Source organism: Olea europaea, chromosome 16, assembly GCF_002742605.1.
Source record: "Olea europaea var. sylvestris chromosome 16, O_europaea_v1, whole genome shotgun sequence".
Lineage (NCBI taxonomy): Eukaryota > Viridiplantae > Streptophyta > Magnoliopsida > Lamiales > Oleaceae > Olea > Olea europaea.
The window spans coordinates 5,218,680-5,241,830 of record NC_036252.1 but is presented as its reverse complement, the minus strand read 5'-3'; the positions used below and the strand labels follow the sequence as shown (position 1 = coordinate 5,241,830).

The following is a 23,151-nucleotide window of genomic DNA, read 5'->3' as shown; positions in this document are numbered from 1 at the left end:
ATCCACCAGAGCTAGAAAATTTCCTTCTCATTTGCAGGAATTTATTTGTCAACAAGCAAGCTCATCTCCCCACTCCCAGGAGTTGACCAAGCAGCAGGTCACACCTTCTTCAGGTAAACCTTTTCCATTAGAAGCTACAATTTCTTACCATAAACTTTCACATCCACATAAGGCATTTGCAATTTCCATCACTGCACAAACAGAACCAAAAACCTTTGAAGAAGCCATACAATCACATGAGTGGTGTGATGCCATGAAAGCTGAGATTAATGCTCTTGAGTTGAATGAAACTTGGGTAATTGTTGACTTGCCACCTGGTAAGGATGCTATAGGGTGTAAATGGGTTTATAGAATTAAATTCCATGCTGATGGAACCAGTGAAAGATGCAAAGCCAGATTAGTGGCGAAAGGGTATACACAGCAGGAAGGTTTGGATTATCATGAGACCTTTTCACCCGTAGCTAAACTTGTGACAGTTCGAAGTTTATTGGCATTTGCAGCTATTAAAGGGTGGCACTTGTGCCAATTTGATGTTAACAATGCTTTTCTACGTGGAGACTTGAATGAGGAAGTGTATATGCAGCTTCCTCTTGGCTATCAAACAATCAATGGGTCAGATAATGGCAGAAAAGTTTGCAAATTACTCAAGAGCTTGTATGGCCTCAAGCAAGCCTCGCGTCAATGGTGTTCTAAGCTCTCTAGTTTCATCATAGACCAATGATTCACACAATCTAAAGCTGATTATAGCTTGTTCACAAAATTTGCTTCACATTCTTTCACAGCCATACTCGTGTATGTAGATGATATAATTGTTGCCAGTGATTACTTCGACACCATCAACAATTTAAAGAACTCTTTTCATGATAAGTTCAGGATCAAAGACCTTGGAAAGCTGAAATATTTCCTTGGTATTGAAGTGGCCACATCAGACTGTGGTATTCACATCTGTCAAAGAAAATATGCATTAGATATCTTAGCAGATTCTGGGAAAATTGGAGCCACACCAGCCAAAGTTCCATTAGATCAAAATCTGAAATAATCCAAAGATCATGGCGAAACTCTCAGTAATCCTTCTGTTTACAGAAGACTGGTTGGGAGATTACTTTATTTAACAATCACTAGACCTGATCTTTCCTATCTAGTGCAGTTGCTAAGTCAATTTATGGACTCTCCTCAGATTCCCCATCTATATGCAGCCTATAAGGTTCTTCGATACATTAAGAGATCACCAGGGCAAGGTCTTTTCTATCCTGCCAACACTACCTTACAACTAGAAGGCCTTTGTGATTCAGATTGGGGGACATGTCTGGATACAAGGCGATCAATTACTGGATATTGTGTTTTCATTGGCAAGTCCCTGGTGTCTTGGAAGTCTAAGAAACAAGGGACAATCTTCAGATCCTCTGCTGAAGCAAAGTATAGAGCAATGGTAGATTTATGTTGTGAGTTAACTTGGATACGATATTTGCTCAAAGATTTATAGATTGAGCACCCTCAGTCAGCTGCCTTATATTGTGACAATAAGGCTGCCATCTACATTGCATCAAACCTGGTTTTCCATGAAAGAACCAAACATATCGAACTTGATTGCCATCTTATTAGGGACAAAATTCAAGAAGGAAGCATAACGACTAAGCATGTCAATAGTAACTTACAAGTGGCAAATTTGTTAACCAAGGCTCTATGCTCTTCGAGCCTACATTCTCATTTGCTCAAGATGGGAGTGTTAGATATATACTCTCCATCTTGCGGGGGGCTATTGAATTAAGAAGTCACCAAGAAGATAAGGAAGCATTGATGCCAACTTAGAATTAGTGGCAACAGACGTGAGTCACATATCCAGTTGGATGCATAGCTGGACTTCAGATTCTAGATGAAAGAAGGCTCTAGAAGATCTACAGAGGAGTGTGCTCTGCTGCACGATTGAAGTTTGTTTTTTCAAATTCTGTTTTCCTTTTGTACAGCTCACCAACTTGTATGGAATTGGTTAGAATAGATTCCTTTTATTCTCTATAAATAGTCTAGCCTTGTACAGAAAATATACAACAGAAAAATGAATACAAATTGATATTCATCTCCAAATTATTTTCTTCATTATACATTTTCTTATATATTACACGACATAGTCAAGAAAATGAAAAATAAATCTGCTAACTGTGGAAGCAATTTCACCTTCCATATTTTCTAGACCCAAATCTTTAATTGATGGAACTTTCCATATCCTAATTCCTACAGTATCTGGTTTCCTACAAAGGGTAGTTTGGGTCGATAAATGAATTGATATGTATGTTAATATATGGTTATAGATCAAATTCTGACCAAGAAAAGTAATTGCTGAAAAAAAATGATCATTTTGTTATTTGTTCCAATCGCAACTGTAGAAGTTAGAGGAGTGGTTTGTTATTAAAGTTGCATTTTGATGAATGCTTGGTACGATATCGGCATATGGAAGTTTCAAATTTTGTTTAAAAGTTACGTCAAGTTAATTTAAATTTTTTATTTTAGATTTTAGTAAATTGACAAATTAGATTTTGAAATCTGCTTTACGTGATTTGGTTTTGAGTTGGTTCGGATCCACAATTCTCGAACTTGGTTGGTTTTGTTTGTAATTAATCAAGAATACGATATTTGGTTTTTGTATCCATGTAATTTGAAATTCCGTATTTGGTAATTACATCCACTTAATGTGAAATTCAATAATTGGAATTAGAAAGTTGGTGTTTTTATCGAGCTGATATGGATATTTAAATTTGATATTTTCATTTGGTCGGTATGGATTTTCAATTTGATATTTATATCTAGAGTATATGGATTTTAGTATTTATACTATGCATTCGTAACGTTTGGTCATTTGGAATGAATTTGTAGACTTTTGAGTTGATGAAGAATTAGATTCATTGTTGGAAACTCAAGTTGTTAAGTTAGTTTGATATTGCCAAGTTAAGCTCATGGACCACACGACTTGTCTCAGTCCTGCATGGAGGGTGAGTGCCAATTATCAAGTGACTCTAGCGTTGACGTAAATAGGAAGTGTAATTCGAATTGGAAAAAGGCAAATCTTACATTATCCAATCAGTTTTGCATCGATGAGTTTGGCCTATGGACCTCGATACATACTTCTGGGCAAACTCCATAGCTTACCAATGGAGTTTAACGAAGGTGTTAGATATAATGGTTGTTTAATATATTTATGAAGGGAAGCTTGGCCTTCTATTGATATTTAAGGTTTTCCAATTTATTTAGTCTCTTTGGAATTATTTGACAAATCAAATAATATACGACTTCATGTATATTAGTAATAGTAAATAATTTGTTTTATCATATTATGATCCTTAAAAGTGGTTGTCTCTTTCAAAATAAGTCATGTGTGTGTTTTACTTTTAATTAATATCTATTATAGCTTGACTGAATTTGATTTATTATAATTTTAATAAAAGTTGAAATTTTAAAATATCTCTTAATCATTACAAAAAGTGTTTTAAATTTAGCTTTGACAATTAAAAAACAACTTTTAATTTAGTAGTGCCACATGGTCGTAGATTCGACAATAATTTTTTTTTTTTTTTTTAAATCAATGACAATTAAAAATTATGTTTAAAAATACTAGCTAGCCGTAAATGTAGGTGGGAAACCTACATACTACAACCTTCCATGAAAGATGACTTGTTGGAGCATTCTAGAGAACTTTAAAATGATCAATGAGAACGTAGGAGACTTGTGGAAATGGCTAAAATGTTACTTTTTCATAGAGAATTCTAGAGGGATAATTCTAGACTTCGGATAGGACGAATTTCCCAATAAGAAATATAAGTGAAGAGACTGTAAGTACTTATATGGAGACAACAAGTGAGAGCTTGCAAACACGTGTGCTAAATTAGAAAGTTTCTAAGAGAATGTATATAACTCATAATTATAAATAGCAAGCATAAAATAATTTTGCAGCTTGTACGTGCAACTATATATATAAATGGAACTTGATAGAAGACAATAATTAAATTAGAATCATGTGACTTTATCTAACAAATAAATTTTTAAATCAAATGGTTCAACATGGTACCCCAGTAGGAAAATGTCGTGGATTCAAGTCTCTCGGCTCAACCACCATTTAAGTAAATTGGGCTCATGTTAAGCTTTTATGGGGAAAAACCCTATACGTAAGGCATGTTGAAGACAATGTTTAAATGATGACTACGTGCCCATATTTAAAAGTTTAACATTTTAGATTAAGTGGTTCAACAAAGTCAAAAAGATGAGTAACTATTCACGACAAAACATGAAACATGATAATAAGACAATCACAAAGAGAATCAAGGAAAGCACATATAAGAATTATACTACTTGTTCAATGATTCCTGGAGTTGATGAACTCTTCTTTTTGTTTCTTCTAACTTATTACTTTTTTATTGTTTGATTTCATGGCTACAAAGGCTATTTTTTCAAAATTATTAGCTCGTTCTTTTTTCGATTGCAACAATTCCTATGAATACCATTTATAGCTTTGAGGAATACTAATGGAGTGTACTAAATGGGATTAGAAAGGAGAGAGAGGGATAACATCACTCTTGCCTTGCATTACCTTCAAGTTCTCAACTTCTGCAATTAGAGCATCAATTTTCTCAGTATCTTCTACTGGAATAGGGGTTTCTTGGACAATTGAGGAGGCTTGCATTTGTTTCATCCACTTTGCTTTGTATAACTCGCAAGGATTGTTGCAACTTTGCAATTTCCTGTCCTTTCGCGTCATCCATGTCAGTCTATGCACATGAGTCACAGTATTGGTAAAAAGCAAAAGCAAATACATTAACCTACATAACTACATAGCATTGAAGTTTTTACCCTTAGACGTTTTTCTAGATGTAAACGTAAAGTAAGGTCTTCCACTTGTTTTTCAAGATTATCCTTCGCTTCTTTAAGTGCACTTGTTTCTCTTGAAGCCTACACGTATTTGAAATATCTACTTGAAGTGTGCATAAAATAAGAAATTCCAAGAATGAAAGATTCACATCATCCATATAGAGGTGGTAGATCTAAAACACATAATGTCCTTTCCCTCATTCTATAATATACATTCCCTTGACCAATCTATATCATCCAAATGCCAACCAAAAATTCATGCTTCACCTAATTGGCAAATTCAAATGTAATTGCATCCAGTAACAGTGAAAGACCTTATTATGGTCTAGGCATGTGCATATCCCAATATTCTGTAAAAGCAATGAGAATAGCATTTAAACTAAACCATTGGACCAAATTCAACACTAATATTACAAATATTAAGACACTGACACTTTATAAATATGCAACAAGTATACTGCTCGTACTATAATAACAGCGTCACCTACCATCTTTAGTTTCATAATCTCTTTCCTAGCAACTGTACCCCTCCATCTGCACTACGTCACAATTGATGCCCTACGAGTCTCCTGTAGTATGCAAAAGATCTATGACCACACCAATAAGCCTAAAAATATCATATACCATAAAGGACAGAATATCCGTTTGTCTAGACATTTGGACCATAAGAATAGTCAGCCACCTATATAATAGTTACAGCATTGGTTTACTTTTTATATTTGAACTCTTTGTGAGCAGCCATTGTCCAAATCACTGTCTGTAGAACAACAACAACTAAGTATTTGAGTGTTGCATAGTTCTTCCTAGCCAAATGTTCTTTCAAACTTGTTTGGATTTTAAGAGAAGCGGCCTCCCTTTCCATATTATCAATTACTTTGCAAGCAAGTTATCCTGATAGTCGAAAAAAAATAAAAAATAAAAAAATAAATAAGAGAATGATCCATCCAAATGAGATACTCATAATGGATATATGATGAATATTCAATCACTCAAGATTAAGCATCAAAAAGTTGCATGCATTATATAAACTAGACAGTTTTAAGACATTAGAAGAGTACAAAAGGCACACCAAGCAAACTTAGAGTATATATTTCAAGATGTATCAAAATGTTTAACATAACAAACCTCTACATGAGGATTGTATACAAACTGTTGACTTCTGCAAAACAAGAAAATGTGTCTGAGCAATATGAGTTCTAATCTTTCTTTGTATTTTCTTTGTTGCATTCCTAAGTTTGAGTGCTCTGTTTCCATCTAGCTCAGCCATCTGACCAGCTCTCAGGAAAACCTTTGTTTTTTCGATCTGAAATCATTGAATATGATGTTTATAGTATATTTTGATTAAAACAATAGCAAACTCACATCATATAAGAGAATATCAAACAGAAGACAATAAAGCACATGACAATTATACAAACATGTATAGAAAATAGCATTAGCAAATGCATCTTTCCCTTTCCCGCCCTATTTTGGAGGGAGAATGCATACTGTATCCAATGAAAATGTTCAATTTTAGATCAAGAAGGCGATAACTGGAACACCAAAAACATAGAATTACAGTTATTGTACAGCATGATGATGTTGATTGCATTTTTAACAAACTAGAGTTTCCTTTGTTCATATTTACTTGTATGATCTCATGTAAGAAAACTTATAGGGCAAACTGAATTATAGGTTCAGTGATGATAAATAAAATCAGAATTTTGTAAGCAGAAAGACGTAATTAGCATCACCTGAGCCCCAGCAAGACCCAGATTGGTAACACTCAATCTCAATATTGATGAATATAAAGATGCAATTACTTTCCTTCCAAAACCTCGGGAGCAAGAAGACTGAATCGATTAAGAAATTCATAAAATGTCTTGCGAGTTGGGTATCTGGCACAACTGATTCTAATTGCCTCCAACACACCCTGCCAGTAGATCAAAAAATAATAATAATAATAATTGATTTCATAATCATGAATTATAATTGATTGGAAAATTCAGTAGCTGCGTCTTCTTCATACTCGCACCACAACGTCGTTGCAGCAGGATATTAGCGTTCTCAAAAATAGCAGGTTTAAGTTGGTTGTTGGGTTTCACACATCTAATGTAGTGAGGTTCTGTGGAATTCAACGTCTCTCCATCAATTGTTGAAGTTGTAGCAGTACCAATGAATCAAAACATCAGTTTCGACCTTTTTCACCATGAAGGATCTCATAAGCTCAGACATTTGACAATGAGCACCTTGATAATTTATTTCTAGAAGGATCTAATGCTTGAAGCTATCAGAAAAAATATTAAAAGTACCTTAACACGAGAACCTATTGATGAAAACTTAGAAGACTAATTCAAAGATTAGGTTTGACTCCTTAGGGATTGGAGGAAAAAGCCCCACTACAAATGAACATTTGGAAGCACATAGCAAATCTTGATGTTCAGGAACAACATAATCTGGTTATAGGACTTCATCTGCTCTTTTTGACTTATTCCGCCCTCCTTGTTGCCAGATAATCGTGTGCATCACTTATGCCAACTAATTCATAACAATTGGATTGATTTAGATAGCAAAATGTTTTAGGATGTCCCAACTTATACTTCTCAGTTTCCTGACAAGATTGAAAATTGTAATGTTCAATATACTTGCGAGTATCTATCCAAAAGAGAATAAAAATGATGTTGTGAAAGACGAAAACCTCCTGTGGTGCTGCACAAAGAAGATAGAAGCAGTGATAGTTGCGTTCGGAATCTGAAACTTGGCAAACATGAGATCTCTCAAGAAGATACGTCCAAACTGCTGCTCTAGATATTCTTCCGTGCTTATCAAACTAAATTTCAACAAATTTACCAAATCGATTGCACCATTGTAAATGAATTAGCACTAAATCTACGGACTGCCAAGTTAATTTAAATGCTATCAAGTAAACATCAATTAGTTCATAGCATGACTCAAGTAGTATCTCACCTTGAATTGTTATTTCCAACAGGTTTTGCATTTCCAAATTCTTCAAGTACTGGATTTGACTGCAACAAACCCCACAGTAAACTTTAGATGTATTATAGGTGTTCATGAAGTGTACAAGAAATACCATAAATAGTTATCTTAATCTATATCTACACTAAAGGCCTAGTTATAAAGGTGATCCAAGTTTAACAGTGTTGGTGGTCATAAAACTAACAAGTGGACTCTTACCTCAAGCACTCGTTGTTCTACTATTCGACCTTCAGTGCCTTTACTGCCACCCAAATAGGCTAAATACTGCAAAAGCTTTTTAGTAGTTTTTACGTACACCACTTTCTCCACTGACCAGTATAGAGTTACATTTTCCCTCATTGATCATTGCCATGGTTTGTTTCAATCAACTTATTATAGTTAGCTATTCTTTTTTACAGAAAGACTATAGAACATAGAACTACTTGGAAGCAACATCAGCAATGGCAAACACGTGAGGACTCAATTCACCAAATGGCAAGCCCTTGTACAGTTCCATCATGTGGCTATCATACAAGTGAGGCAGTCTTTGAAATGGCTTGATGGCAATAACAATGCTTCCAGTGTATGTCCGACATAATTTAAGAGTATACTAGTATGATAGAGTCACTCATAACTGTGGTAAGTAATATTGTCTCTTTCCGGGTTGAACATAGATTAAACAAGAATTTAAATTGAATGTTACGATTTCAGAATCTTACGTGTATTTCATTGAGCTGGTATCTCCATGCCAAGTTTTGCAGGACCCTAGTTCGTGCAAATAAGATAGTTTGGTCGTGTCATCAACTCCACCAGCAAGGGCATCCTCATCTTTAGGATATACTTCTGCTAAATTAGCTACAACGTTGATAAGTTGGAAAAACACGACAAAAAAATGAAGTGAAAATTGAAGAATGGCTCCTGTTAGAAACTTGCAACTGCAAAGAAAACAATTTATATTATGATATACCTATATTAATCCAAACTCGAAACATTTTGGCAATGAATTAAAATTGTAAATAAGAAGAAAATAATGTATTTGTCCATAAATAGAAAAAACAACATGGAGACAGTCCAATGTAAGTTTTTCTCTTCTTGTATGAATACAATAACAAGAAGCGATACAGAGGGAGTTACTTTCAAAAAAAGGGCATGTGCAGTACTATAATTTTATGGCAATCACTGCCCAAACCCAAAAAATAATAGTTATGAAAACAGCAGCATGCTCAATGCTGAGTGCATAGTAAGTCCTTTGAACAGTAAATCTTGAGACTTGGTTTTTGTATTAATTTCTTTTGGATTCTTTAGAGAATAAAAGGCAAACATAGACTATCTCAATACTATAAATATTACCCCATGTATACCAGGATTACTAAATGAAGTTTGAGTCTAGTTTTACTAACAGAGTTGTTTAAGGCAAAAAACTCTAGTTTACCTGCCTCCCATTGGATGTTTGGACCACAACTTCTTGTCCATTTATTTTCGTTACTTGTCCATCGATTCAAGCAACATCTGGGTCTTCAACCCAAATATGAGAACCTACAATGACATTAACTGGCTATGTAGCACAGGCACTCTAACTAGGGTAGCGTATTCGTGTCCGACACGTGTCCGATACCGACACTCTACAATGATCATTTTCTTTTTTTACTATAGCTATTATATATTTTTAACTCAAAATTATTAGTAAATACCAAATAAATACTCATATTTAAAGGATTTCATAAAAAAAAATCGATAATAAGTATAAAACTAAATTTAAACTATATAAATGCAGAATTTTAAAGAATTTAATGAACGTGTGAACGACGTGTCATGCCGATACTTTTTTGAAAAACCACGAGTCGACATATCCGACACGTATCGTGTCGGACAGACGTGTTCGTGTCGGTGCATCATAGTTTTAATTGGTGTGCCGTGCATTGGGAGTTCAAGATTTTTTCAGAAAGTAAGCATTTGAAATGTTTATAATACATGATTTACTCTTAGTTCAACTCTTTAAACCGTTCATTACATCTCATTATAGTCGGAGTCGATGCTCTTTCGCTGATGTTATAAGTTTGCAAACAAACACACTTATCTCCATTGACAAACAGTTAATACAAGTGTTGTTTTTGCTTCAAGATCTACTCATAATTCAGAAAAAAGCTATAGTATCTGTCTAATTTGATCTAAAAGTGTTTTACCCCACTGAAAATTACTATATTAATTCCTAATACCCAATAACTAATATCTGTAAACAATATTAAATAATACTAGATTAGTTCCAAAAAACTCTACATGTACGTGTGAATAATTCCCAAAAAATATATTTTAAGCGCAATAAAATACAGCGACTGCGTTCAAGGTTGCCGTACCATTTTAATTTACACAACCAAAACTCGATTGTATCCAATTTTTCATCAAAGGATGCATCTTTAATTGTATCCAAGAAGCAAGAACCCCAATGTCTGTAATTTCTGACCAACTCTAGCAACTAAATCCTGACGGGTCCAACACTGGACGCTAGGTTCCACCGGAATATTGAAAATATGGCGTGACGTACATAGAAAAATGCGGGTGAATTCGTAATCGACAATGAGTATTGAGTTTTGGGTTTCAGATTCGAGAAAGCGAGGTGTGTGTAATGATGAGAAAATCGGCCCATGGATCAAAGATTGGTGTTTGATGCATGGATTAAGAATGGGTTTGTGGACTAAGTGACATCTTCTGAGAAGGGAAAATTATGTAATTCCAGGTCTTTGAACATCACAATTCAAACATCAGGGACCAAGATTCATAATTCAAATATCAGGTATTGATATAATAATAAAATATTAAATATTGAAATTTAATTCCCAAACCCTTGTATTTTCATCCCTTTTGCTCTCTCGCTTCTCTCCTCTCTCTCTCTAACTTTATTCCATCCGATCGCCAGTCACCGCCCCTCTCTGGTGCTGTCGCCGCAGTGGCGGGTCAGGTGTGGTAGTGGTGGAGGCTGCTTGTGGTGATGGTCGGTGGAGGCTGTGGTTTCAGCTGGTAGCTTCGAGGTGTGGTGGTGTTGTTCGGTGGAGGCTGCTGTAGTTTTTAGTTTGCAGCGTCGGGGTGTGGTGGTGGTGGTTGTCGGTAGAGGCTGCTGTGATTCTCAGCTGGTAGCATCGGGGTGTAAACGCTGTGCTGCCAATTGCCAAAATATCGATTGAAAGCGCAACCGGTGCTTCGTGCAACTCCAGCGTTGACGCCTCGCACGTAGATCTGTAGTTTTGCCGATAAACACGTGGGTGGTGTGTTTGGGGATTTTTGTTTTTTCATGGCCCATGGGTGGAAATATTAAATATTGAAATTTAATTCCCAAACCCTTGTATTTTCATCCCTTTTGCTCTCTCGCTTCTCTCCTCTCTCTCTCTAACTTTATTCCATCCGATCGCCAGTCACCGCCCCTCTCTGGTGCTGTCGCCGCAGTGGCGGGTCAGGTGTGGTAGTGGTGGAGGCTGCTTGTGGTGATGGTCGGTGGAGGCTGTGGTTTCAGCTGGTAGCTTCGAGGTGTGGTGGTGTTGTTCGGTGGAGGCTGCTGTAGTTTTTAGTTTGCAGCGTCGGGGTGTGGTGGTGGTGGTTGTCGGTAGAGGCTGCTGTGATTCTCAGCTGGTAGCATCGGGGTGTAAACGCTGTGCTGCCAATTGCCAAAATATCGATTGAAAGCGCAACCGGTGCTTCGTGCAACTCCAGCGTTGACGCCTCGCACGTAGATCTGTAGTTTTGCCGATAAACACGTGGGTGGTGTGTTTGGTGGTGGTTTTGTGGTGTGGTGTAGTGTGGTGGTTGTTGTGTGGCTTGGTGATGGCGGCGAACGGGGATGGTGGTTGACTAGTGGATCTGGCGGCGACGATGGGGTGGAGTTGGTGGGGGTGTTGGGTTTGGGGTTTTTTGCTGGATGGTGGTTGTGTAGTGTGGTGATCTCCGTATTATTGGCGACGACGGTGTTGGTAGTGGACCTGGCGACGGTGATAGTGTGGTTGAGACGACGATAGTGGTTTCTTTTGGTGTGCTGTGGTGGAATTGGATCGGGATCGGGTGTGGTGTTGCGGTGGTATAGTGCAATTGACGATTGGATGGTGGTGGTTTGTGACCAAGTTGGTGCTGTATGGGACTGGTGGAAGGTGACCATAAAGTTTAGTCGAGGACCTTAAAATTTGACGAACTGTGACTAAAACAATAATCTGTGACCTTAAAATTTGACGATTTGTGACTAAAACAATAATCTGTGGTCTCAACGATTTTGTCCATGACCTTAAAATTTGATAATCTGTGACTAAAAAACATCTGTGACCTATAAAATTTTCGATTTATGACTTTGAAATAATTTGTGACCAATTAATTTGATGATATGTGACTAATAAATAAATATGTAAAATCTGTGACCATTAATTGTTTAACTGTGACTTTAATATATTTATTTAATAAATAATTTTAATTAATTAAATACCAACCTAAATTTTGAATTTTCAAACTTCTTACCTGGCTTTTGAAATTGTGTAAAAAATACACCTTAAATATGAATTTTTCCCTTCTGAGAATCCTTCGTTGTCGAAGGTTGTATTCTGGGCTTTGCATGTTTGTGGCTCCTTTATTTTTTTTGTATTCTATATCTACATTTTGATATTCAAGTGTCTGTGATTTACATGTAGAATTTCATGATTGAAAGGTCAAAAAAATTGTATTTCAACTCTTCAATGATGTTAAGCCACTTGTACATTATGGACATCCTTATAGACATCATAATATACATGTAGCATAATCCTTTACATTTTGACTTGGTTGAATTGAATGTGCGATTATACTGCATGTATCCATGATCATGTATAACAGAGTCAAATAGAATAAATGAAAAAAGATTTTATCCAATTTGTTAGTTAACATATGTTATTTAAATTATATTTAGAGAAAAATTGAATTTTATATAAAATGTCTTGTAATTAGTTAGCGTTTGTATGGTATTGTTATTTCTTCTATTTTTAACAATTTTTAAAATTCGTTATACGATGTTAAATAAAGTGTAGAGGAGTCTTATATTAACCGCATGTTGACTATCCTAGTGGATTGATTACTAAGAAAATCAAGCTAGACAATAAAGTGACTTATGTGCGTTTTTAGTAATTCATTCATTCTTTTTGATGAGGGTATTTCGATAGTTCTCGCATCAAACAAGGACGACCGCTCCAAAAGTGTCAAACAAGTGCTTAAAAACTAAAAGCAGGGTGCAAAGTGTATCGAGATCACATCAACTATTTCATCAATCATGGAATCAATAGCTTTGGTCTTGCTACTCATCTACGGGCATAAGAGAGGGAAGAAGAGAAAGCATTGATTTCTTTATCGGAGCTAACAATCGTTAATGATAGTACATCTTAAGTATTTATTTATTTATTTTTAACACATTGAGACCCTATTTACTCTTCAAGAAAAAAAGATTTATTTTTCGTTTTAGCCACTTAAATAGATGAGAATAAATAACTAGATTAATAATGATTTGTTTGCCATCGTACGGCATTCTTGAACTTTGTTATTTAGAACAAAATGTTATTGATTAGACTTTATCGTATCTTACCGCATACACAAGTAGCATTAAGAAGTTTAGTGCATCTATATTTATTCACAGCATACTCAATGTAAACAATACTCTTGCTTCAAAATTAAGCTCGACAAAATTATCAAGACCTCGTTTGGCCTCCTTTTTTTCAAATTTTAATGGCTGAATTTTATTTTTTTTAAAAAATATGTGGTTGAAAAAAAATGAAAAGTTTTCGATTTACATATAATATTTATTTTATAAAAAAATTGTGTGGTTGAAAATAAGAGAGAAAAATAAAAGAGAATAGGTCGAAATTTGAGTTACTTGTTATATCGAGCACTCCATTATCAAGTCTGAGCATCAATACTGAAGTTCTTTATTATGACTATAGATACACGTAGGGACGGACCCGAGGGATCCCATAGGATCACTTGACCTTCCAGTTTTTTTTTTTGGGGGGGGGGGGGGCTTGGAAGCTGCACGAGCCACGCTCCATCGAGGGTGAGCTCTTGGACAAATGAGCCTGGTGGCTTGGATTGCTCCATTTAACACCTTAATTATGATTATACAAATCAATGTCAACATCGACATGATCACTATGGAATATCAAATAGAGTTGAAATATTACATTCTTAATATCATTTTGAAATACTCATGGTCTAGTATTTCACGTCGTTAATAGTGTGCGAAATGGCCAATCATAACAAATGTTACGACGCGTCAAAGTTGGCCGTTCCAAACTAATATTTTGAAATTTTCAATAACAAGTTAACTTTAAAAAATTTTCGACAATTATACGTTAGTCATATCTATAAATCTTCTATATCATTTCGAAACTCATTTCGAGAAGTATATCATAAATATATCGAATGATTTAAATGAATATCGAAAATAGTTAAACGTATGTCAAACATGTATGCCAAAAAGAGACGTATAACTCCTCTTTTTTGAAAAAAAAAAATCAATTATTTTTTAATGCTTATTATTTTTACGAAAAATTTCTCAATATAATTTACATCATTTTATTAGGAAGTTTTATATGTAGTATGATATCAAATTTTATTTTTTTTGGACGTAAAAATTCTTAATAAAATTTTTATTACTTCATAGGAGTTATAAATTGTTATACTAATTTTTCATCTTAATTATTTTTATATCTAAAAAAATTTATATATAAAAAAATTCGATCATTTTTATGGTTTTTTATTATTATTGTTACATTTTCCTCTCGATCAATTGATTTTTTTTTTCAAATTACATTCATAAATTTTATTAGGAAATTTATTAGATTATTTTTTTTTAAAAAAAATTAACTGATTGAGAGGAAAAAGTAATAGTAATAAAAAAATCCTAAAAATGATCGAATTTTTTTTTATATATAATTTTTTTCGATGTGAAAATAATCAAGATGAAAAAGTAGTATAGTAGTTTATAACTCATATAAAGTAATAAAAAAAATTTGTTACTTTTTTTTGAAAGTTTGATTGTAATCTCCTAATGTAAAATATCTGTGTCCACCCCTGAATACACATTCATAGGGATACAAATTGTTTATACAAAAACTAGCTCCGATTTTACACATTCGACCATATTTGTCAAAATATTATAGAGTATGTGGCCAAACATATTTTCTTTAATCTTGAGTTATCAGATAGATGTCCAACTATACTAAAAATGTAAATACTAATAATAATTTTAAGAATTTCGATCCTATATCAAACGAATATTTGAAAGGAATAATGATCAAATGCATGGGTACAAAAGAACCTATCTTGAGTTGAATTAATTAATCTAGAAAAGTCGCTAATTTGCAAATTCTTACTATTTATCTACCTTTTCTGTTGGCCATGGAAATGTTCTTGTACACGCGTCCAAGATCTGTACGTTTACAGAACCCACAAAATTGGACTTTTTGTTCTTTATTTTCATTTTCTCGAACACATTAAATTCTTGCCAAGTAGGAAACCGCCATAATTTTTTTTTCCTTATTGCAGTGCACTATACTGGAAAAATTACCTGTTGTGCTCTGCGCATCAATTGTTATACACACTGTCGGTTTAATCGAAGATTACAGTGGAAATCACGTTTATCGAATGAATTGGTGAATTTTTCGATTAGTTGATTCAGAAATGAGACCTATTTCATCGTTTGAAGAAGTCGAGATCCAAACCCTAACCCTAACTCTAATTCCAGGGCTGCCAAATGATTTAGGGGCACTGATTTTAGCATTCATTCCATATTCTCATCACTCCCGCCTCAAATCCACTTGCAAATCATGGAAACGGTTCTTTTCTTCCAAAACCTTGATTTCTATCCGCCAAAATTATGTACTTCCCCCTCATCTGCTCTGTATTTTCCCACAGGACCCTTCGATTTCGTCTCCGTATTTGTTTGACCCCAAAAATCTCTGCTGGTTCCCTCTTCCTCCCATGCCCTGTAACCCCCATGTGTATGGTCTCTGCAATTTCATTTCCGTTTCTGTCGGGCCTCACTTGTATGTGCTCGGTGGATCACTCTTTGATACCAGGTCGTTCCCCCTTGACCGTCCTTCACCGTCATCATCTGCATTTCGCTTTGATTTTATGACGTTTTCATGGGATTCATTGTCCCCCATGATCACGCCGCGTGGCAGTTTTGCATGTGCAGCTTTGCCGGATAGCAATAAGATTATGGTGGCAGGGGGTGGGTCGCGGCACACAATGTTTGGGGCGGCAGGGAGCAGGATGAGCTCAGTGGAGATGTATGATATCGGAAAGGATGAGTGGGTGGCATTGGATGGGCTGCCAAGATTTAGGGCAGGATGTGTTGGTTTCTTTCTTGGAAGAAGGGAGTTTTGGGTTATGGGAGGATACGGGGAGTCAAGGACTGTCTCAGGGGTGTTTCCGGTGGACGAATATTACAGGGATGCGGTGGTGATGGAGTTGAAGAATGGTGGCAAATGGAGGGAACTCGGGGATATGTGGGAGGAAGGGGAGAGACGGAGACTCGGTAAAATTGTTGTGGTTGAGAGTGAGAGGCAAGATGTTCCCGAGATTTTCATGCTTGACAAGAGTGAAATATCCAGGTAAATGTAAATCTGCGAAGAATATTATTTTTACATGCTCCATGGAAATTGTTATATTCTAATTATGTGAATTGAGGTTTCTCCTCGTTGATGCATCTGTAAATTTTGGATTGTATGTTCTACGATTAGTGACTGAAATAGTAAATTAGGCAGGTGGCCAGCTTCATTAGATGAAGGATTTTGTGGATGATTCTAAGCTTAATTTAGCTTGATATTTGTACACTTTTGTATCCTGGCTTACTGGAGGCGCCTGCTGTTTTTGGTTAAATGTAGATAATGTTCCACTGTGTATCCTGTTGTCATTGATTAGCTCCGATTTTGGCTTCTTCTTCATTTTTTAAATTTTTTTTTCCCTGTATTTGTGTATTTGATATTTTGTTTACACGTAGAGGACATTTCTCCGTTTGTTCTTACAATATGTGAACTTCAATTTAGCTTATATTGAAACATGCTTTATTATATCTGCAAAATAGTATGTATATTGGGTTATCTGCAAAATAGTACACGCATTATTCATATTGAAAACTATGATCAAGTGGCACTTAGCCATCTTACCAGGTCTTTGGTTTTGGTGTAGATCTAGTTGTTGGAGACACAAATTTTTAAATACTAAGAGTTGAGGATTTGGACAAAATGATGCCTAGTATTGGGTATGCTGACTATTTCATGGAAGTCGCTAGCTAGTACAGTATACTCTCAAGATGTTGTGCATAAATTTGATGAGTGCAGAAGTATTAAGAGCCTGTTTGGTTTGGATTAAATCTGATTTTATCTAAGTCAAAGTCAAATAATCAATATTAACCACATTTTTCATGTGTCCCACAACTTTTCAACCACACATTTCAAAAACTTCCATCGCAATTTACTAAAAAATCTAATTTTAATATCCACCAAACACCCTCAAAAGTGTTACATTTTCAAATATGATTTTTTTGAGAAAGATATTGAGTAGGGACACATTTTTTTTAGTTGCTCAGTTTAATCACTAGCTGTATATTTGGCACTTGTGTTATGCATTCTAGACTTGTGTTCATTTATTAAGGGTTGAGAACATTTTCCATATCACTTTTGAGTGTTGTTGATGGCGACAAGTTCCTGTATTTTGAGACCAACCCTCCTTCCCTCTCCCTTGGAGTATTGTTTTTGTCATCATCTCACTCCTCCTCGAAAACTTGGGGAGGCTATATGTTCAGATTTGACGGACCCCTTAGTTTTCTATTTAATCAATTCCGCGTTGCTTCTTCTTTTTTTTTTTTTTTTTGCCTTCTATATTTATGTGTGAAAATTTAATTTTCCTGGTGGAAGAACTCAAGATGGCGTCTAGACAAAATTTGGTCATGGTATAAATCTCTAGAGATGCAAAAGTTTTTGTTAGGTGTTGCACACATTAAGCCCACATTTGTCCCCCATTATTTGAGATTATAATTTTAGAATAGTGTTATTTTAAAAGAATGTTTGGTTAAAAAGGAAGAAAAACTTCTAAGTTTATGTGTAATATTATTTTATTGGAGAATGTGTTGTTGATAAGAAGAGGGGGAAAAATTGATTATAATTTTAATAGGGGTCAAAAGGGGGCTAAGCCCTTGTTTGAGCCCCATTTTTCAAAACTCTTTTTTAATAACACATTTTCCAATAAAATAATTTTACACTTAAATCAAAAACTTTTTCTTACTTTTTGACCAGGCATTCTCAAGAAATCACCACTCAAAAATATATTTTTCCCCCAAAATGGAGCTCAAACAAGGGCTAAATATTTCGCATCTATAATAGACTTACAGGCAGAGCATGTGCTGGACGTTGGTTGTGAATGGTAAGCTGACTAGGGAGACAAAAAATGGAATAAAATGTTCATCTGAGACTTCTGTTCATAGACATATTTCTGCTGACCTTCTAAGAGCATGTCCTAAAAAAGAAGTAGCTTTGTTGTTTTCAATAAAGAAGTAACTTCTAAGCTTAGCCAAACATGTTTGGTTTTCTTGCTTCTTTTTTAAACTTTTAGTACAAAAATTGGATTTTTCAGAAGCCACATCTTACCCTAAAGAAGCAAATTTGCTTCTTTTGTGGGCTTGGCCAAACATGCTCAAAGCTATACGAATACTTCTAATATTTGAATGCCTCCTGGTGCTGGTTGAATTCGTGGGAGTGGGTGCACCAACCCTTTAAACTATCAAACATGCACAGAAAAAGAAGACTTGTCTGAGAGGTGAGCTGAGGAGAAGGTTGAAATTTTTAATAATATGACTAACAAAGAGGAAACCAGCGATTTTGGGAAGTGCAACAGCAACGTGCTAGCAATGAAGTGTACAAGAACAACAGAGTGGATTTTGAAGCCCCTGGATATGCTATGCTTCGGCTGAATGCATTCCCCTCTTGAAAGTAAAAATGAACAGAAGAAAGAAAATGGAAAAATACAAAGACGAAATTGAGCTTCACCCTCTTTTAATTTCTCTGTCGATCACCAAACTTTCGACTTATATTGGTTTAGACTAGATCTAATGGTCTAAATGGGTGTCAGCCCATCAAGACTCGTCTTATTTTTTGTGATCCTTACCAACTTATTGTCTTTAGCTACATCTATTTGGATGTGTACTTATATACTTCCTTTGTGTTTCAAATACCATGCAGATATGATATGACTTCTAATCGCTGGATAAAGGAGACAAGTGTGCCTAAAAAAGCTTCAGATGATTCATCAGTTGGGTTTGTCTCGTTAGATGGGGAGCTGCACTTACTTACTCTTGTGAATGGAAATGATTCACCGGAGAGCCGACGATCACGACAGCATAAGAGGTTAGCAACACTGTTAATACAAATATATCATCCTAGGAAGAGGACATGGAGATCCCTTGTTACAAAGCCACCCTTTCATCACCCTATTGATTTCAAAACAGCAGTTATGTGCACCATTCGACTGTAGATCCATTGATATCTTGATGCAATCTTATGCTGGATACTCTATTTGTACATGAACTCCATAGCTTGATGACTATATTAGTTTTCATAAAAAGATGTTTGCGGGAGCATGTAATTGAACAGGTATAAAGGGTTGTAAATACATGTATATTTCTTGTCTCTCTTCATATTTTAAACGTTTTCGTTGATGCAAAATCTATAATTTGTTTTTCTAGATTTAGATAAGTAGTTAGTTTCAATTAAAATTTGAGTGTAGCCGCCGTGGACGTACTATCGTGTTCAATTTACCAAACATAGTGTCTGCCGTCTTGTCTGTGGAATGGATTTGAATGATGTTGCTTTCTATGTGTTTATGTTTGTCTTATCAAACCCAACATATATTTGAGGCCAAAACTTGAAACAGTCGAAACGAAAGTTTGAATCAACTAATTCCTACTCTCCTTGTGAAACGAAAGCCCCAGTCAATTCAATTACTCCTTTTTTCTCTTTAATAGACAGTCAAAAGTTGCAATTGAGACCAACACAAGTAGTCTCAATTGTGAGTTATAGTATATCATTCAGAAACTTGGGTTTGTTTGAGCCTCAAATCTTTTTGAAAATAAATTTTGCAATAGTGATTATTCAGAATATGTACTTAAAAAGTAAGGAATTTTTTTGAATTTATATATAGAATTATGTTGTTGGAAGAATGTGATTAAAAGTGAACTTTTAAATAATAGGGCTCAAACATGGCTAAATCCCACCAATATTTGAATATTTTTTATGTAAAAAATTGCTGGATTTTGATCCATACCTACCATGGACCGAGTTGAAATTAACTTGTGAAAATGAAAAAAAAAAATAATAATAATAATAAATGACTTTATTCAATTATCAAGTCTCTGTTTGAATCTCATTATATTAAATTCTATTATTGTATACACAAAAATTTATATATAGAATTATGTTGTTGGAAGAATGTGATTAAAAGTGAACTTTTAAATAATAGGGCTCAAACATGGCTAAATTCCACCAATATTTGAATATTTTTAATGTAAAAAATTGCTGGATTTTGATCCATACCTACTATGGACCGAGTTGAAATTAACTTGTGAAAATGAAAAAAAAAAAAATAATAATAATAAATGACTTTATTCAATTATCAAGTCTCTGTTTGAATCTCATTATATTAAATTCTATTATTGTATACACATAATTTGGGTACATAAAAGTGTTCATATTCCTTAAGTAGAGTGGAATCCGCACGATGTAGATCTCACTTCATATCTCATGTGAGAGGTATGAACACCATTATGTATATAAATTATGAAACTAAGATTTATCCTAAATTATATTATATTTTATTTTTTCTCTCTCTTATTTTTAATTACATAATTTTCTATAAAATAATATTACATATAAATCAAATTTTTTTTTTTTTGTTTTTCAACCACTGATTTTTCATAAAAATATTATTCCATTCCAAAAAAGGGTACTACTCAGATTTGATGTGTATTGATTGTTCTTAATGCTTCTTTCATCTGGCCAATAATTGATTGAATTGGGAAAGGTGATGAGACCAAGAGGTAAATTATTTATTTAGACTGAAATTTAGAGAGAGAGAGAGAGAGAAATCATGAATTTTACAGAAGATAGTGATATAATTCTATAATTTGTGCGATTTTTTTATTGATTTCATGGCCGATTAAAAGCACTTTAATATGTTGAATTTTACAGGGGACTTGCTTATTTAAGTAATTCTAATTTTGCTCGAAAGAGAAGATCAAAGAAATTAGAGAAATTTTAAGTATTGTAAAGGTGTCTGAAAATGTTACGATTTGACTTCAATTAGCCTTTGTTTGATTCCCATTTTTTAGAACTCATTTTCGGCCTGACATTTTATGGGATTCACATTTTTTATCAAAATTTCAACCACATTTTTAACTAACTTTTATCAAAGTTTATTAAAAATTTACTTTTTATCTATACACAAAAAAGGTTCATTTTTCTATTTTGTAAATCCCTTATTTAATTTGTTTTACTAAAGAAAACATATAGACAAAATTCTTCTTCTTTTAAGATAATTTTCTTTTTCTAGGATAATGTCTTGTTACTGAATAATTATTTTAATGTAATGTTTATAGACTTGCCTTGTGTTTAAATGTTCAAATTTTAATTTAAATTATTTTCAAATTTTACTTTCAATCAGTCAATCCAAATATTGTTTCTTACTAACTGCGACAATTACTAAAAGATCTTCGTTCTAAACAGATTTAATTCTAGACTCTTATATTTCTCGTGTCCATAAATTAGCATGCAAATTTTTAAAAATTTCTGTGAAATGCAAGAAAGACCATAAATTTTAAACCAAATCTTATCTTTTTCCCGTTGTCACGACTCATTCAATTCCTTGATCTTATGCAAATCCCACTAGTCAATAGTCAAACTCTACGCCATGAAATTGAAACAAGAATAATTCAAGTCATACATCCTCAAAATTTTTTTTTTTATTCTATTTTCATGCACTATATATACATATATTATACATAGAAAACACACACAATTCGCAAAGAACTCCAATTAATTTGCATGTTTTCTCCCTATGCTTGTTGAACAAAATGAAGGCCCCAAATCTCCTCTTAGCAATCATAGCAATAATTTTTGTTCTAAACATTAAATCCTATGAAGCTGCAAGAATTCTTGAAAAAGAAGAAGAACAATGGATTAAAATGGGACATCTAGTTTTACCATCCTTGCAGACGCGCACCGTTCGCCCGCCTTCTCCGAATGGCTGCACGTGGGTGGGTAGCAGTGGTGGCAGGCCATGCCGGAGCTCTGTCAGCGAGAAGAATTTTGCAGGGCATATTATGGCGGCGCCTCCTCCACCACCACCACTTGCAGCTGATAATGCCTATCCAGAGCAAAGGGTTCAGTTTGGAATGGCTTCTGATAGGATATAAATGCCAACAACTACTCTTAACTAGCAATTACTCATATTTTTTCGTTCGTTCGTTCGTTCGTTCATTCTTTTTTTTTTTTTTTTGCTTAAGGAAGAAAAATATATCTTGTTTTAATTCTACTTTTGTAAGTGTAATTTGACGTATTTTCACAAATGATAAACATTTAGTCTGAGCATAACATTATGCTAATTGATATATCCTTTTGCATGGTTGCTGAGAAATATAGTTTTTTTTGTTAGATCTATATGATAACAATATAATGAATCTCAAATCAATATATTGAATCAATTCAAAAAGAAGAGAAGAGAAAGAGAAGAAGAATAAAGAGGGAACCAAAATCTATTAAGCCATCAAAATTAGGTTTTCAAAGAAAGTAAAAAAACAGGTTTTATACTACTACAAGGAAACCTAAAAATAATAGGAAACTTACAATAATAGGAAATTACATATTATGCTAAAATAACTAAATATAACACATGTTTTCATCCCCCCTCAAACTCAAGATGCTAAACCAAGAAGCGGCGAGAGTTTGTCACGCAAAAAGTGAAAACGATGAACCAGATGAGACTTAGTGAAGAAGTCAGCAAGCTGCAACAATGAAGAAACAAAAGGTAGGGAAATGGTGCCAGTCTGCAGATGATGACGAACCAGATGACAATCAATCTCAATATGCTTTGTGCGTTCATGGAACACGGAGTTGTGAGAAATCTGAATGACACTAGTATTATCACAATACATGGGAGTTGGGGAGGAATGAGAAACACCCATGTCTGCAAGTAACCATCGCAACCACACAGTCTCAGTGGTGGTGGATGCCATAGCTCGATACTCTGCTTCTGTAGAGGAGCGGGAAACAAAAGTCTGCTTCTTACTTTTCCAAG

General features: G+C 34.5%; 1 protein-coding gene and 1 pseudogene across 1 annotated transcript; one reads left to right on the top strand and one right to left on the bottom strand.

Moving 5' to 3' along the window:
* Nucleotides 1–10,221, bottom strand: part of LOC111412534 — a 38,095-nt pseudogene extending 27,874 nt beyond the window's left edge.
* A 4,992-nt stretch (nucleotides 10,222–15,213) lies between these two features.
* LOC111411856 (F-box/kelch-repeat protein OR23) lies at nucleotides 15,214–19,507 on the top strand. The gene is made up of 2 exons (XM_023042489.1): nucleotides 15,214–16,418; nucleotides 19,044–19,507. Exons 1-2 carry the CDS (start codon nucleotides 15,484–15,486, stop codon nucleotides 19,333–19,335), a joined length of 1,227 nt encoding a protein of 408 aa, XP_022898257.1. The 5' UTR covers nucleotides 15,214–15,483; the 3' UTR covers nucleotides 19,336–19,507.
* The last annotated feature ends 3,644 nt before the right edge of the window (nucleotides 19,508–23,151 follow it).

What these genes read in the sequence shown, in the direction of transcription:
- LOC111411856 (XM_023042489.1), top strand. Translation starts at nt 15,484, where the DNA reads ATGAGACCTATTTCATCGTTTGAAGAAGTCGAGATCCAAACCCTAACC. An exon ending in GACAAGAGTGAAATATCCAG is followed by an intron (nt 16,419 to 19,043) that starts GTAAATGTAAAT and finishes AATACCATGCAG; the next exon opens with ATATGATATGACTTCTAATC.